Source organism: Bombus pyrosoma, linkage group LG7 (assembly GCF_014825855.1).
Source record: "Bombus pyrosoma isolate SC7728 linkage group LG7, ASM1482585v1, whole genome shotgun sequence".
In the NCBI taxonomy this organism is placed as follows: domain Eukaryota; kingdom Metazoa; phylum Arthropoda; class Insecta; order Hymenoptera; family Apidae; genus Bombus; species Bombus pyrosoma.
Window position 1 is genome coordinate 15,378,871 of NC_057776.1, and position 17,303 is coordinate 15,396,173.

At 31.6% G+C, this 17,303-nt stretch overlaps 4 protein-coding genes across 4 annotated transcripts in view; 2 read left to right on the forward strand and 2 right to left on the reverse strand.

Moving 5' to 3' along the window:
• LOC122568997 (lysophosphatidylcholine acyltransferase) overlaps nt 1-11,484 on the reverse strand; it is a 41,861-nt gene extending 30,377 nt beyond the window's left edge. The window contains exon 1 of the mRNA XM_043729428.1: nt 11,349-11,484. The gene's annotated coding sequence lies outside the window, so the exon portion shown is untranslated. The remainder of the gene's footprint in view (nt 1-11,348) is intronic.
• Nucleotides 1,018-10,777, forward strand: LOC122568993 (sodium-dependent neutral amino acid transporter B(0)AT3). The gene is made up of 14 exons (XM_043729415.1): nt 1,018-1,086; nt 2,934-3,201; nt 3,436-3,634; nt 3,778-3,893; nt 3,969-4,076; nt 4,370-4,453; nt 4,529-4,690; nt 4,800-4,910; nt 5,239-5,440; nt 5,527-5,729; nt 5,826-6,027; nt 6,102-6,261; nt 6,351-6,614; nt 6,789-10,777. The coding sequence occupies exons 2-14, from the start codon at nt 3,016-3,018 to the stop codon at nt 6,982-6,984; spliced, it is 2,193 nt and encodes a 730-aa protein (XP_043585350.1). The 5' UTR covers nt 1,018-1,086; nt 2,934-3,015; the 3' UTR covers nt 6,985-10,777.
• A 562-nt stretch (nt 11,485-12,046) lies between the features above and the next one.
• On the forward strand, nt 12,047-15,116 carry LOC122568994 (protein arginine N-methyltransferase 7). Its single transcript, XM_043729416.1, has 9 exons — nt 12,047-12,511; nt 12,587-12,736; nt 12,815-13,036; nt 13,111-13,343; nt 13,428-13,557; nt 13,617-13,843; nt 13,925-14,483; nt 14,574-14,734; nt 14,812-15,116. Exons 1-9 carry the CDS (start codon nt 12,338-12,340, stop codon nt 15,068-15,070), a joined length of 2,115 nt encoding a protein of 704 aa, XP_043585351.1. The 5' UTR covers nt 12,047-12,337; the 3' UTR covers nt 15,071-15,116.
• An 8-nt stretch (nt 15,117-15,124) lies between these two features.
• On the reverse strand, nt 15,125-16,416 carry LOC122568999 (tRNA-uridine aminocarboxypropyltransferase 2). The gene is made up of 5 exons (XM_043729432.1): nt 16,221-16,416; nt 15,951-16,112; nt 15,693-15,873; nt 15,423-15,625; nt 15,125-15,350 (listed from the first exon to the last, which is right to left on the reverse strand). The coding sequence occupies exons 1-5, from the start codon at nt 16,301-16,303 to the stop codon at nt 15,221-15,223; spliced, it is 759 nt and encodes a 252-aa protein (XP_043585367.1). The 5' UTR covers nt 16,304-16,416; the 3' UTR covers nt 15,125-15,220.
• Between the last annotated feature and the right edge of the window lie 887 nt (nt 16,417-17,303).

Sequence of the window (17,303 nt, forward strand, 5' to 3'; positions counted from 1 at the left end):
TGTATTAACAAACCTTCTGATATGATACGAGCAAAATTTGACTGTTCCTTGCCCCAACCAGCAAATACAAAGCCGCTTCGCTGTCTATCGGAAGTAAAGCGTGCTGTTTAATCGAAATGAGCGTTAGCTTGAAACAATATTAACGATAATTTCATTACTGTCGCTGAGGTTTACCCTCTTCGCATTACTTATCCATAACACGAGCAACTGGTAATTGGAGAAAACAATCACTTAGCGAAACATAATTCCTTCGCGAGATGAAGTAAAGTCCACAACAGAAAAAATAATAATTACGTAATTCACGACTTTTTTCTGTTAGACATGTTACACTTGGACACTTTCTTCTACATACGTACATATAGAATAGTAGAATTCGTGTTACTTATTATCGATTCAGTTTTTGTAAGGGTCAAATGTTTTTATTTAATCTTCCACCGGAATTTCCAATGTAATTACCTACCCAGATAAAATCCTATGCATTCGATACGCCTAATCTGTAAAGTCTGTTATAAACTACTCACCTGTCACGAACTTTTCCAACTTAATAAAATTATTATGCGTTTCTAAGTATTTAGAATCCTTTTTAAAAGTTCCTCTTTAAAAAATCCTCTTATTCGTTAATTTTTAATGAAGAATTACTTAAAAGTATGCAAGACAATGCATTAATTGCAAAATGCATTTATCAAAATCACATATAACATGTCTATACGCGCGGAAGTTCATAAAAAAGAATTCCATTTTTCCGTAATATTTCAAACTAAACGATTGTAATATCAGTCGTCCCGTGTCGTGTTACGTTTGCGTTTTAGCCCTTTGTTCAACGACAAATATTAGTCACGATGACGTTAGTTACTCGCCACATTCCTACGATCGGTTTGCCGATCATCGACCAATCTCCTGACAAAAGGGGCTCACGCATATTCCGGTCTGTAGGACACGGACGCATTGGGGCGCCGGCGCTTGCTATTGATTCTGTTGAATATCGTGATTTCAAAAGTTACCATCGTAGTAGAGGGTGCCACAGTAGCTCGCTGCTCCTCGAACCATAAGGAGGCCCTCGCGCTTTTCTTTATTTCACCCCAACAGGTTAGTGACGAGCTTGCAATGTTATTTTCTGACTAAATGGCACAATTTTTTTTGCTAATAATTTTGTATGAAGTCGATATAGATCGTATTACGTTGTTGTTACGTGAGATTATTTTGTAAAAACAACAGGGTCGAATCGTATTTATTTCATTTCTTTCTCTCCGGACTTTTGAATGAAAGCACGTCAAATTACGTTCGTACGAATAAGTTTCGTTGAATGAATACAGTTCGAAATATTTGGAAGATATTTCTCAGAGCCGTTTTCAATTGGGAATATTACGTAGGACGAAAAATGTCACTTGACTAGTGCGCTCATGACGTCAATGGGAACGATAGTTATAGTGCATGTCACTCGTGTAAAATTGCCGCCCAACATGTTATCGAAAATATTTTAAAGAAATGATTAGATTTCACTTGATTTTTATTAAACAAAAGGGAAGAAAGTTGTATGAAAATGATTCGTCTTAGTGTCGTTTTCTTTTTCGAGTAAATTTTTATTCATCAAATTAGCGCAAATCGTTCGGTTGGAAAACTGTAACGATATTCGATCGTTGATACATCACAACCGACATGGAAGTAAACATTTTCAACGGCGAGCGTTCTCGATGTAATCATACTTGCAGAATATTTAGTGACTCGTAATTGACTGTCAAGTTTCCTTGTATACGAGGTCAGGGCCGTGCTAAAGTCGCCAGGCAAACATCTCTCCCTCCTAACTAACTGTCCTATCGATGAAAAAAACGACGTGTGCCAGGTTCTTTGAGTAGAATTATTAAGACATTTTCTATCAAGTGCTTTTCTCACAGCGTAGAGAGCGTTCAAATTAGTAAACGGGGAAATCGCGTGCGATTCTTTACACATCACTTGCTCTCCCTTATCTATTGTTTACTTTAAATCCTCACGACTATATTAGGATTTATATGTAATATCTATGTTACATAATCATATGAATTTGCTGAATATAGAGTAATTATTCTTGTTTATTATTTCAATTGTTGGAAAAAAAGACGTTTTTAAAAATGATTAATAAATCAATGAATATATTTAATGAAAAACTGTAATTGGACATTTAAATAACGTATTGAATGTTCTAAGCCGTATTTTGTTTTTCAACAAATACTTTATCGAAAGCTATGATCAGTGAACAAGTGAAATAACTAGAGGTTCCAAATGTAACGTGTCGAGTTTATGGAGCGTGTTCTTACAAATGGGACTGTAAAAGGCTGTACTAGTCGTAGTCCTTGCTTGTACTTGTTAACACCATAAAACGGAACCGAGAACTGTGAACGCGCGTGGAACGAAGAGTAATTTAATAATTCCTTTTGAAACGAGCCTAATTTTAATTCCAGAAATATATTCATTTCCTTTCTCTATGAGTTTTTCATAATTAATGTAAAATAAAATGCTGCAATAGAACCTTTCCGACAAACAATATTGGCATTTTATTTCGTTAGTACCGTTGAAACACAGCATATTGAATTTTATGGTATACAAACATTTTTAAAGAACAAAAGAATTTAATATCTATTAGCTGTCAATTAATTATTAATTGAACACGAATACTATGTTTAATTTTTTCGCCGAAATTTGCATTTATTAAGTGACTAAAATTTACTACGTTTGTATCTACAAATTCATTCATGCTTATGAATACGTAGCAAAAGTCATACTTTTCTGTTTTTCTCTCTCTTTTTCTTCCAACCTTCTATTGCTGTTTAAATCTTCGAACCTTTACATCTTTCATACTTGCTGCTCTTTTTCCAAGATTACAGACATTCCTCTATAGGTATAATAGTAATTAATATTTATATGTATATAAAATATAATAGACATTTTAATTCCAACAGGATGGAGTCCATAGGCGCGCGTGGTATTTTTGTTTGATCTTTCGAAGAAAATAAAACCGTGGTCGCACAATAAACAGAAAGAATGGCGAACACGGCCCACCTCGTCCGGCGGCAAAGTTCGCGTGACTTGAAGCCCCAAAAAAGCGTCGACAAACTCGAAATGAAGGAAATGAGAGGAAGATTAGTGGTGGACAATAGAAAGACTAACACCACTGCCAATTACGGGGCCACGAACGCAGCCTTTGAGGACTCCAGTCCTAACACAAAGGTAATAATGTCAAGCAATAATAATTTGAAAAATATTATAAAAATAATACGTCATAACAGAAGGATCAATGATAAAAAAAAATAGAACTTGGAAGTTAAATAAGTAATATAAATTGCTTGTAAATTTAATTACTTGTATTTGTTAATTTATGATTAAAAAATGTTTGTTACGTATAAGTAGAGAACATCTGTTATTAACTGAAATAAGTAATCTGGTTATTATTTGTCATTGCAGAACAACAAAACGGGGAATGAAGGCGGGGGTAGTAAGCTTGGAAGTAATGAAGGAAAACCGATTTTCCGACCAGAAGCGGGGGAAGATGAAAGAGAAAACTGGGATAGTAAGCTTACGTTTCTATTAGCAACCGTGGGGTACGCAGTAGGGCTTGGGAACGTATGGAGATTTCCATATCTCGCGCAAAAAAATGGTGGAGGTGCGTTGATTGTTTTATAATGAAAAAGAAACATATTTTTAAAAATTGGCATGGCTCTAGAATGATTAATCAGTTATTTTATTACAGAAATTCTAAATATTTAAAATTCACTGTTTTCTCTTTGTTCGAACCATCCAAAACAGGTGCATTCTTAATCCCTTACTTTGTAATGCTGGCCATCGAGGGTATCCCTATATTTTATCTGGAATTGGCAATTGGTCAGAGATTACGAAAGGGTGCTATCGGTGTATGGAATCAGGTGATTGTTGAAAAATATATAACTTGCATCCGTCAAAATAAACTTACGCTTACGATACATCATACTCTGTAACAGGTTTCTCCATATATGGCTGGTATCGGCGTAAGCAGTGCTGTAGTATCTTTCAACGTAGCTCTGTATTACAATACTATTATCGCCTGGTGCCTCTTTTACTTCGTTCAAGCAAGTATTCGTTCATCTTTAAATAGTTGCTTGCTAAAATATTGCTAATCTATAATTCTTGATACTTCTATAACGGTTGCCAAAAATTACCAATCAAAGCGTAATTTTATTATATTGTTGGGATAACATAAAACGTTTGTGAAAAGAAGATTTTATTAATGCATAATTTAGACTAAAATAGAATCACACTGTGGCCAAAAGCTTCTGTCAACTGTAGATATGTCAACTCGTATGCTAACTTTTTTAGTACTTAGCTAATAAATAAATTAACGAATAAATCATCTCCTCTCTAGAGTTTTCAATCACAGCTACCATGGGCAGAGTGTCCTAACGTATATTTCCAAAACGGATCATATGCGCCTGAACCAGAGTGTGTGGTACGATTGATCGAATTAATTAATGCTCCGTGCTTAATCGGAATAATTTCGCTATAACCAGCGATTGCTTCTCAGGTTAGCAGTCCCACGCAGTACTTCTGGTATCGAACGACATTGGCAATCTCCGAAGATATCAATACCCCAGAAATATTTAATTGGAAAATTGCTCTGGCATTGGTGATCGCTTGGATTCTCGTCTATATGTGCATGATCAAGGGAATCGCGTCTTCAGGGAAGGTATTCCTTTAAAGTATTCAAACTTTGACTGCATGATTTTATGTAATTATGTGTAGGATTATATGATCAATTTTTCAAACAATTTTATAAATCGAAATATCTTTTATAGGTCGTGTACGTGACCGCCACATTTCCATATATCGTTTTGATCATATTCTTCTTCCGTGGCGTCACTTTAACGGGGATGTCTGATGGTCTACGTCATCTTTTCACTCCAAAGGTATAATTTTTCAATTTTTATCAATAATAATATTATTAATATGAAAACCACAGGGGGGAAATATGATAGTGAGGTACATTTTATAGCGGGATTTAACGAGATTTATACCTTCGAACCTAACAAATGGTTCCTCTTCCAATTGTGTCATATTAAAGTATTTCATTTTAGCCATCAGGTAACATAAAAATTAGAACATCGACAAATATAAATTTATCATGTTAATCTTTATTAATTCCCATTTAATCTTCATATTATAATATGTATTAGTATTATAGTAGATGAATATTAATTATTATCATTAATTTCAATAATAAAATAATTTGTTTAGTGGTGGAAATTAACTGACCCGGTAGTCTGGCTAGAAGCGGGCACTCAGATATTCTTTTCTCTCGGTTTGGCATTTGGTGGTTTAATAGCGTTCTCTTCTTACAATCCCGTGAATAACAATTGCTATCGAGACGCTATCATGGTCAGTTTGACAAATTGTTTCACTTCGATGTTTGCCGGGATTGTTGTGTTTTCTATTATTGGTAATTATTTTTTTACTGATTTTTAAATAATAAATACGAAAAAGGATATATTAAATACATATGTACGTGTATTTGTTGAAATATAGGTTTCAAAGCCACTATGGTTTATGAACATTGTTTAATGGAAAGGAACACGACGCTCATGAATGTTTTTGGCCAGATAGATAAAATACCGGATGAAATACCAGCAACCGGTACACTTTTGAATATTACTACAGGGAATGGAACGCTGGATAATTTAATCATGCCAGAATTACCCGAATGTGATCTCGAGAAAGAGTTGGATAATGTAAGTTATAATAATGACGATCAGCCTAATTCTACTATTACAGAATTTATCTTTAATTGTTTTAGAAGCTTAATCTTTTTCTAATGATCATTTCAGTCAGCATCTGGCACAGGTTTAGCGTTTATCATCTTCACAGAAGCGATTAATCAATTTCCTGGAGCACAATTCTGGTCCATATTATTCTTCCTTATGTTATTCACATTGGGAATCGACTCCCAATTCGGCACTCTCGAGGGAGTCGTTACAAGTATCGTGGACATGAAATTGTTTCCAAATTTGCGAAAAGAAATTCTCACAGGTCAGCGATTATTAAAAAATTAGCTATTCATTAAAATAGTTAAACGTGACTAAAATTAATCATTTTCAATATAGGAGGTATTTGTTTGGTTTGCTGCACGATTTCAATGGCCTTTGCTCACGGTGCTGGCAGCTACGTGTTCGTATTATTCGATAATTTCAGTGGAAACTTTCCTCTGTTGATTATCGCCTTCTTTGAATGTATCGCGGTGTCATATGTATACGGTTTGAAAAGGTATATAATAATATTCAAAATATAAGTAACGTCTTTCATCGATATTATCTCTAAAATCATTTGAATTGTTGGCGTTATTTCGTTGATAGATTCGCCGATGATATCGAGCTAATGACTGGCAACCGTCCAGGCCTTTATTGGCTAATCTGTTGGAAATATCTCAGCCCGTTAGCTATGTTGAGCATTTTAGTTGCCTCGATCGTGGAAATCATTGTCGATGGAAGTGGTTATCCAGCCTGGGTTGCCAGCAAAGGTATTACGGAGAAACACGAGTGGCCGGTTTGGGCCTTGGTTCTCATCGGTATCCTCATTCTCGCTTCTGTTCTTTGGATTCCCACAGTTGCTATTTGCAGGTGATGTTTTCGAATTTTTTCAACTTCTTTTTTTATTATGAACCGCTAACTATAAACTTCGTATTTTTCTATTATTACAAAAAAATTACTCGATGATATCCGGAACTCGGAATTATATATGTATTTTAATATTTCAAATTCTCACAATTTTTTGTCATTCATTTCTCAATTTAGACTTTTCGGAATACTCATAATCGAGGATAACGAGAAAGCGTGGTTCCCCGCAGCCGATCTGAAAGAATTTCACGGAATCGTACCACACGAAGTTACACCTGCTGAAACTTTGTTATTCTGTATAAGAAGCGATGGCTCAGAGGGTCTTTGTTGCCCAACTGGTGGCCCCAGCGATGACGACGAGGATCTCACCTAGGAATGGTTATCCTCGTATATGTCGGATTAACACGTGTTTAAATGGTTCATAGACAGAGAAACAGCATTCTCTAACTTCGTATCGAGGTTTGCATCATTGGAAATTAATTTAAGCGTAACCAGGTGTTATGATTACCATTCTTCGTCTCAATTTAAATTTAACACTTGACATCATTTAATTTAATTTCGAGAATATTTAGAAGGGTACATCGTGTCAATTAATCTGGAAATGACGTTTATATAATTCGATTTACATTTACATTGCGGTGTTATGATGAACTTCTTTTAGAAGATATATTATAAAACACGTTTGAATAAGGGAGAAATTCGAAAGTACGGATTTAATATGACGATTAAAGCGCAATTAATTGCTCTTCGTTCTTAGACGTGTCTTTCCGCTGATTCTCGAGTCTCTGAATCATTTAGCGGTACGTGCGGATGTCAATATTAATTGAGAAGGTAAAGTAGAAGCGTTTAACATTTTCAATAAGTAATTTCCAATGTGGGGAAGCGAATACAAAGCGGATAAGGATAAACATTAATAAGAAACTGCAAGTTCTGTTTTTAATATAAACTTACAGTTTCTTTGGTGATGCAGATATACGATACATCTATCGATACGATATACTATCATTAGATCTATTAAATTCCATTATTTAATTCGATTATTATATTCGATATATCAAAAACTTGTAAGAGATAAAATTTTGTTTTTTACACATTGCGCGATAATGAAAAAAAAGAAAAAAAGAGAAGAGAAAATATATCTATTCATAGTATATACAGCGAATAAGAAATCATTTTAAATTAAATATAACAAAGTATTTCAATCGTCTTCTAGAAAGAAAGAAAGGAAGATCGAAGAGTTATCAAAATGGTAGGAATAAAATTTCATAAATTAAACCATATGTTTCGCAATAATTTAAGAGATATATCGTATATCCGGACTATTTAGCATGTAACGCGTCATTTTAGCATTTACAATATACATTCTTAAAAGACAAGTTGAATCTCTGCGACAGGTTGCAGATCATAATATAACTAGGATAATATTAAAATTAGACTCGAGAGAACTTTTACCGCTTAGCAAATTTTAAATAATGTGAGACCTAAGATTAGAGTAGGAACCGTCCAATGGGCGTGAAGAAGGGGACGTTCCCGAATCGTATTGCTTTTATTCTCGTTTTTGGTGAAGGTATTAAACAGCGCTACTTCGCTGATTGATTCTCCGTTAAGCTCTTACCATTACGTACTAATATTACATGAAAGTTATATTACGAAGGTAACATCTATATTTCATTGCAAAATTTACGACGAAAGTTCGAAAGAAACAGAAAAAACAATCAGATCAAGAATTATATCAAGAACAAACCTTTCCCAAGGTGTGATCAAGTGTGCTGCATTCGAATAATTAATATTCTATGGTAGCCTTCTTAAACGAATATCAATTACTTTAACGATATCTCTATATACATATCTTACGTCTCGAATTTATAAACTTTGTTTCTAAGTATAGCCGAGAAAAGAGAACGAGAATTCGAAGGGCAAGTGAGAATTGATCAGCATGTTTGTTTGGTATATCGCGTTGAAAGTATCCCGATAGGAATAGAAAAGAGAAAAAAGAGGATCGCATATCAAAACGACGTATCAGGCGAGAGAAGATTTCATTTGCGATTTTAGCGTACGTTCGTCGATCTTGTCGGCGAACGTTCTAACGTATAAGGACAATAAGAAAATCTTTTAAGACTTGATATTGACGAGGAATCGTACGACAATAATGAGATTCGATTAATCGGAACTTTTAATCGACTAAAAAATTCGACAATAAGATAAACGTATGCACTGCACTTCTTGCACATTCACCGAGGCCTATGAAATCGAGAGCTACTGCATCGGTCGAAGGAATAGAGAATTTCGTTTTCATATATTTTCTCAATGTACTATATACGATGTATTTTATATATGTTGCGGTATCGTTTACGTTATTCCAATCGTCTTTGTAACATGCAAATGAGATAGCATACTTTTTAGATCAATTTTACACTTTAAAGGATCTCTTTAAGGCAAAAACTAACGATGCAAATCTATTGTAAACATTAAAATCCATAAATATTTCCGAAATTGGTATTTTACGAAAAAGATAAACGAATCCATTCCTTCGATAAGAAAATCGTTTATTAACAGAGACTAGAGCAGTAGTGAGATACGCTCTAATCGCGTCTATTTGTACTTCGAATCTCTCTATTTTGTATGCGCGCTTTTGGGTATGGTCTTAACTCTTTTTGACAAATTGTTGATCACGAACTGTCACATGTTTCACTATCATTCTAATGAAACAGCTTGAAACAGAAGAAATTCATCGTAGAAATCGCGCAAAGTATCGGAAATAGGTTTGCCATCATCGGTAAAGAGAAGAAACTCGAACCTTTATATTCGATAAACTAATAACCACATATACTTCTGATTTCGAGTTATTAACATTCACATAGGTCGTTTTTCTCTTGTTTCCTCAAAAGGTGCTAAACTATGATAATATAAGAGAATTTAATACAAAATGATATATATAAACAAAATCGTTGATAATATTATATTATACTTGTTAAGGTCTTGTTACCGACTTAATAACAGTCCCGAGGATTAATTATGTTGCTCCTGAATCGATTAGTGATTTACTTGTATTCGTATATTATATTATCATTATTCGTATGGAATAGTTCGATTGTAAATAATTGTTGAAGTGTCTTTTAATATCTAAATGGACAATAACTTGCGGGACAAGGAGCTGCCGCGTGAAACATTATGAATCGCCCCTGCAATGAATAGTACAAATGTTTCTTTCACTATCATGTGTTTCGTATGCATTGCATCGAACTATGAAACATACAAGTCTCAGACAATAATTCACACGAATTAATTTTAATTCTTCGTATTGTTACTCAAGATCTTGAGCCTGCGTTGGTGTATGCAGTGCGCTAACATCGTTTAATTCTTAATCCGTAATTGTTAATATCTTTGCAAATTATTTGTAAATGCAAAGTGTTACTACCTATCGATCTCGATAATAAAAGAAACTTAAGTAAATAACACAAATACGAAATGCAGTAAGTATTATTTGCCAGAGCAAGACAATACGTAATTAATAGACAATAATTAAAAGATAAGAATTTAAAGCGAGAAAAAACAAAATATAATTTATTTAGCGCACTTTGTACACTTATACGCCGATTTGAGTAGTTTAAAATCCATTTATGGCATTCGAGGATAAGTGAAGAACGTTGTTTCATGTCGATGTTCGTGGAGTGCACAAAAAGGGTCAATGAAATGTATCAATAATAATTGTGAACTATTATGTGCTTAATCAAGGATAACAGAGTGGATTATTAATCTTAATATCTTAATTTTAGATAATTTCGTTTGTCGTTCTCCTACATATCTCATTGTGTTTTCAAAGTGTATAACAAGGAAGTCGTGTCCATCCATACTTAAAATACAATTTAAGCGTGAAAGAAAGGTTGATATATCGGTCGAAGAGACACGAGCGTAAGCTGTGAAGTCAGATTTTGAGGATGATTCGTGTTATATTAAAGTTTTAATGATACATCGTATCAGGTAACCAATGTCGATGTAGCTTGCGCAATAATAAATAAGATATAAAGATCAGGTACGGACGGTAGCTAATGTTATAATTATATATAAAGAATAATGAATATATACACACTGATATTACCCATACATAAAACTGTACATATATATATTGTTGTCAGTTGAATGTTAAAATAAATACCGGGCGTAAATGTGGATTTCTTATTATATCGATTTCCTTAACTTTTTAAGAGATAAAATTTAGTTTTAAATTCCGAATAATATATTCATATTAATAATATTAATATATAATATTATTTTAATATCTACATAAAATATCATTTTAAATAATATTAGCAAAGTATTATTTTATAATTGATATCAAGATCTTTTCATTTTGATTATTATATATTATTATATATTATATATTATATATTATATATTATATATTATATATTATATATTATATAAGGATATAAAACGTTTCTTCAGTAAATATAAGTATTCTTCAATCTACTATACAAATGAAATAAAAAGAAATTCGTACAAAACGAAACCATATCGGAAAAAATTCAATGCTGTTGCAATTTCTTTATAAATAAATGTTTTTATGTAATTTCTTGGTTATATATCGAACATCTGCCGAAATTCAATCTTTGGAGCACGAAATATGTTAAGAATACAGGAAATAGAAATTATTTAAATACATACCGCAAACAATAGAATATTGTACAGTAAATCATAAAGGCTATCATAAAATGCAGAAAATATATGCTTACGTACTTTTTATGTCGGTGATTAAATCGCTTCGATGAATCATAGTTTTCAGTTTCCTAAAAATTTGTCTTGGTTTCATTACACTTAAAACAGGCGAAACGAGATGTAAATGCGCTTTAAAGAAATGTACACACATATTTCGTTTTAAAGAAATGCGTTACCGGTGAACAAGACACGAAACAAATGAAAAGGTATTCTTGAATTAGATATCTGCAAAGTTTAAGTAAATGACTATGATTGGTTGAAAATGTGGGCGAAAGTATGCCACCTGGTAGTGAAACAGAATAATAAAAATACGCGCGAAAAAATTAAAAATTTAACAGTACCTAGTTTGTATTAATTTTTATTATTTTATTACTTATTTCTCAAATAATATATTTCTAATAACAGTTTATAATATTTAATACACATTAGTATGTTTAAAAAATATCCATTTATAGTAGAAAATATGCAGTAGTCATTTTAACACATTATATGTACTATTACAAGGAGAATATTAATACCCAATAATTACATAAATTACAACTAATATTTTAGAAATTATCATATTAAATAATCTCTTACTCTGCTATAGCAGATAATAATTTCAGATACATACATATGTACTTATTCACATACATTTATCGACAGTTCATCGATAAATTCTATAAATTTGTAGAATACACGTGTTCTTGTAGTGTTTGCAGTGTTTAAAATTAAGTGTTTAAAATTAAAATTATATTTTTCTGCAATTATTGATTTCATTTTATTTTATTCCATTTCATTGTTTCTTATTTACGCATTAATTATAGTGCAATTATTATAAATTCAATCATTCAATATATGATAAATTTTAACCTTAGCTTTAATTTGTATCTTATATCTATAAATAAACTTATTATTAATTACATGTTTGACATAGATCTTTCATAATGTTTTCTATTTCTTGTTTCCTAAATAAGTAGTTGCTTTTGGTAATAAACTTCATGTTTCCGTGAGTTTATCAGAAAAAGGTTATGCTAAAAGTTTGTTTCACTCAATTAATTCGTACACGAAATATGAGTATGTTTATCCAATGCCTGAATCCTTTAATTGGGACTGTTAATTGGGAGGAAAAGGATGAAAATTATGATTATCATCAAGAAGTTGCTAGATCAGCATTTGCTGATATGTTACATGACCATGAAAGAGTTAGTACTATATATTATATGGTTTTAAAATAAGTTTTTACTTGTGGTGTTTATAAAACATTTTTATAATTACAGAATCAGAAATATTACATAGCGCTTAAAGCAGCAATTGAAAAAAAACATAAAGATGGAGAAGAAGCTAATGTACTTGATATAGGAACTGGAACTGGTTTATTGTCAATGATGGCTGCAAGATGTGGAGCAGATAGTATAACAGCTTGCGAAGTGAATATTTTCACAAAAATTATTATACATTGCATTTATAAATTAAAGAGTATTTTATGACCTGGTGGCATTTTTTAGACTTTCACACCAATGGCTAAATGTGCTATAAAAATAATTCAAGAGAATGGTTTTGAAGACAAAATTAAATTAATACACAAGCGTTCCACAAGAATGACTATTGGGAAGGATGGTGATATGATAAAAAAAGCAAATATTTTAGTTACTGAAGTATTTGATACCGAACTTATTGGAGAAGGAGCACTTTCTACATTTCGTCATGCTCATGAAAATCTCCTTGAAGTATAATCTCATTTTTAGTTAATATAATTTTAAATAATATCATTTAATATATATGTACTTTTACTTTATTCAAGGAAAACAGTATTGTGATTCCACATAGTGCCACCATTTGGGTACAAGTAGTGGAGAGTCCTACTGTATGCTTATGGAATACAGTACATCCCATCCAAAATAAAAATACATATTTACTAAGTACCCCATGTTCTGTAAAATCTTGTTCTGGAGCAGCTGCAGTACATGATATACAGTTAACACAATTTCCTGATAATGCATTCAAACCTTTATTACCTCCTCAGCCTATCTTTAGGTAAATATATGTTACATATGTATGTAAATTGCTCAAGATTGAAAAGATCTGCTAAAAGGTCGAAATATAAAATGAATATTTTAGGTTCGATTTATCTGGCAAATCAACTCTATTATATAATGAAAAAAAGTGTTTGCGTGTAAAACCAACTACAAATGGTACTGCACATGCTATTTTTATGTGGTGGGATTTGGTTATGGATGTAAATAATGAGGTATGTAATCATTATTTATTAAAAGATTTTAAACCTATCACTAAATAGTCTTTATGTAGGTTTTGTTAAGCAGTGCTCCAGTGTGGGAACATCCAGATACAAAAATTTTACAAAATAAAGGTTTCAGTTCGCAAGAAATAGCAGATGCAATACCCTGGAGAGATCACTGGATGCAAGCTATTTACTATTTACCTGTTGAAACCTTAGTTACCGTTAACAAAGAAGTTAGCTTGATTGGATATCATGATGAATATTCATTATGGTTTCAATTAATAAATGAATCAATGTAAGCCGCTTTAACGATCTTATTATTTCGTTTTAGTTGTTTTACTTTTTCATAAGAATAAATACACAGTCTTGTTTGCAGAAATGAAGCACCAGATTGTGAGAGACCTGTTTGCAACTGTAATGTACATGTAGCTTATTGTAGAACTCGTATAGGACAATTAAATGATCATATACGAAATGAAAAATATATCAAAGCCCTAGAAAAAGAAGTTACACCAGACACAGTGTGTTTATGTTTTTCAGACGGCTCTCTATTGAGTCTTGCAGCTATTCAATTAGGTGCGAAAAAGATTTTCATTTTAGAGACAAACTTTTTGTCTCGAAAATGTATCGAAATGTTTGTTAAAACGAACGAACTATCAGAGAGAGTAGAAATTGTTGAATCAGTAAACGATTTGCCTCCTGAAAGTGCAATTAATTTAATTTTTGGTGAACCATATTTTATCACTTCAATTGTACCTTGGGAAAATCTTTACTTTTGGTATCTAGTTTCAAGGTATTCGCCTCAAATACAAAGAATTCCAATCGCAGCAACAATAATGGGCGTTATAGTTGAATTTAAGGATTTGCATAAAATACGAGCACCTCTTGGAATTTGTGAAAATTTTGACTTATCTATTTTTGACAAACTTATACAAGTAAGTACAGCAATACAGATCATAAAATGATGAAAGTTTAATTTTTATAATATTTAATTGTAATGTTAATTTTAATTATAATGTTTATAGACATCGAGTGACAAAAGTGATAGTTCTGTAGAAGCTCAACCATTATGGGAATATCCTGCCAAAGCATTAAGTTTACCTTTTGTTATTAAAAAATTTGATTTAACGCAAGATATCAATGAATGTGAGGATGTTAATATTTCAGAAAGTGTACCCATTTTAACGTAAGAGTTTGTGGTATTTTATGTTAATGGTTATTACAAAGTCATGTTTACATTTTTTATATTTTTTGTTAATTTAGAAGTGGAATGTGTAATGGTGTAGCCTTATGGGTTGATTGGCAATTGAATTCCGAAATCACAGTATCATCAGGACCTACTGTAGAAGTACAATTTGGGAAGCGAATATCATGGGACCCATTTACAAGACAAGGTGTACATCTATTTAAGAACATAACACAGGTTACACAACAAAGTACTGTTTTATGGTCATTTAGCTTTGTACCACGATACGGAAATATTACATTTGATTTTCGTATCTTGTCAAAAAATATGAAATAATATGATGTAATATTTATAAAAATATACTTTTAAATTAAAAATTTTATTCGTTCGTCTTATTTACCTTTTTATTTATCTTTTAGATATGCTTATAAAAATTACATATTTATTATAAAATGTCTCCTTACAAAAACTATTAGATAAAAAACGTTACGTAGATTCTTCTGGCAGTATACGTAATTGCTTAGCTAGTCTTCGTCCTATTAGTTTTGGATAAGCTTTCTGTTTAATTAGAAATTCTTTACTTTGATGAGTTACAGCACCATTTTCTAGTTGAAACCTAAAATTTTTCATAATTACATTCTCTTTCTATATAAGATGGAATCTTATGTTACATGAATAGAAATCTTGCCTGCAAAGATAATGTAAAGGTCCAAGCATTTTATTTTTCAATTCTCGATCACCTTCTAAAATGGAAAGAGCAATTGCACCTGTTTCAAGTGTAGACAAACAACCTTCAGTTGGTTGTGTTCTAATAACATATTCACTTGTTGGAATACCAACTAATTTACATGTTCGTAAAACACACAGTGCTGGACTTGAATGATATATTGCCTGTCACAAACAGCTTCTCCTTTATTCATTTTAGTATATAAATTGGCTATGTTACAAGATACACTACCTTCGCTTGTGGCCAAGTTCCATCTAATAAAATAAGATTATAAGGTTCCTGTTCATTAACTCCAACAGAATTTAATTTATCAAGTGCTATAGCACCAGGAGACGGGTATAATAATATAGTATTTTTGTCATTTAAAATTTCAGTTAAGCCTTCATGTTTTGAAAGTGGAAACTTTTTTCCTCTAAAATAGAAGAATACTATAGCATTATATATAACTCAAAATCTTAATATTATATACCAATATTTTAAATAAATCACCTATAAATTATACATTTTCCAGGTTCTAAACCAAGAGCAAGCATAGGTGCAGTTCGTAAGCAACGTTTTGCTTCAGCTGGATGCTGTAAAATTATTATTCTTGATGCAGGACATACAGGATGCTTTGGTAATCCCGGACACCAACATACTGGCACAGGCCTTCTGTATATAACGCATTAATCAATTTTAATGAAATCAAAATATATGAAATACATATATATATATATATATAATTGCTTAAACATAACCTAATTTCATATTTATACATACTTGCATTGCGAACACTTATCTCTTGTCTCTGGAGGATCAGGAAGTATTTCTGATAATTCTTGCCACACAGTTTCTTCATTCATTCTAGTTATGATCTATAAAGATAAAAGAAACGATCAAACAACTTAATAATTGATAGAACTACATGTATAACAAAAGGCGAGATAGTTTGGTAGTATAAAAAAAATATATATACATATATACATATATTAACGTAATTGTTTATAATAACATAATAGTTTCTTTAATATTAAATATCAATCAAACAGCAAATTCTATAAATATTCTATAATCATATTTCTTTTTACAACAAATAATTTTATATCCTTTTCCTATTGAATAATGAAAGTTTAAATTTCGCGTCTTTGTAGAATCGATAATCGATAGGATAACAAGTAATGCGAGAATCGCAAGCAGTTCAGCTTCCGGAAAAGTTTATTAAGTTTGAAAGTGTCGGTTAAGAGTATCTTGCATTTTTATTGCTAAAAAATTAAACAAAACGGTGAATAAAGCAGTGTAAGTATTTTGTATTCCATGTTTTTATTTCTTTTTAATGGAATTAATTTCTGTTGTATCCAGTTTTTTGGGCTATAGTCATTAAAGCAATGATATAGGATGCTCTTTAAGAGATTTCGTTTGTAAGCAAACTGTACCTTATTTCATAATATTTAACATTTTATTTTATAAATATTTGTGTTTTTTGCGATTATAATCATTCAGAAATATTAATTAAAAAATTTTCTATAAGTAATAAGCTAAATTTAATTGAAAAGTATGTTATATTCAGTTTAATATTTCATTATTTACATATATTCTAACAAATACTTCCAAAATTTTTGTTTAGGCCTATCGTTAGCCCAGAAAATCTTTACAATATTTAAACTGACGGTTCATTGCACGGTTTTGGGCGGAAGGAGTCACTAGTTGTACCTTGACACAGGAATTTTGCTGTTGAAAATTGTGGCGGTAATGATAAGTATAATACTAATCATTTATACGTATCGACTACATATTGTTTGTGCATGATTATTAGTTTTATTTAATCCTACTGCGTTCTTTCAATTATTGTCGATCCAAGCGTAT

Bases quoted from the DNA above. Each gene is read 5' to 3' on its own strand.
- LOC122568993 (XM_043729415.1), top strand. From the start codon at position 3,016: ATGGCGAACACGGCCCACCTCGTCCGGCGGCAAAGTTCGCGTGACTTG. The intron at 3,202-3,435 runs GTAATAATGTCA...TTGTCATTGCAG, and splicing joins ACTCCAGTCCTAACACAAAG to AACAACAAAACGGGGAATGA. The intron at 5,441-5,526 runs GTAATTATTTTT...GTTGAAATATAG, and splicing joins TGTTGTGTTTTCTATTATTG to GTTTCAAAGCCACTATGGTT.
- LOC122568994 (XM_043729416.1), top strand. From the start codon at position 12,338: ATGCTAAAAGTTTGTTTCACTCAATTAATTCGTACACGAAATATGAGT. The intron at 12,512-12,586 runs GTTAGTACTATA...TTATAATTACAG, and splicing joins TGTTACATGACCATGAAAGA to AATCAGAAATATTACATAGC. The intron at 13,344-13,427 runs GTAAATATATGT...TGAATATTTTAG, and splicing joins CCTCCTCAGCCTATCTTTAG to GTTCGATTTATCTGGCAAAT.
- LOC122568999 (XM_043729432.1), bottom strand. From the start codon at position 16,303: ATGAATGAAGAAACTGTGTGGCAAGAATTATCAGAAATACTTCCTGAT. The intron at 16,113-16,220 runs GTATGTATAAAT...CGTTATATACAG, and splicing joins GATAAGTGTTCGCAATGCAA to AAGGCCTGTGCCAGTATGTT. The intron at 15,351-15,422 runs GCAAGATTTCTA...GAAAAATTTTAG, and splicing joins CCTTTACATTATCTTTGCAG to GTTTCAACTAGAAAATGGTG.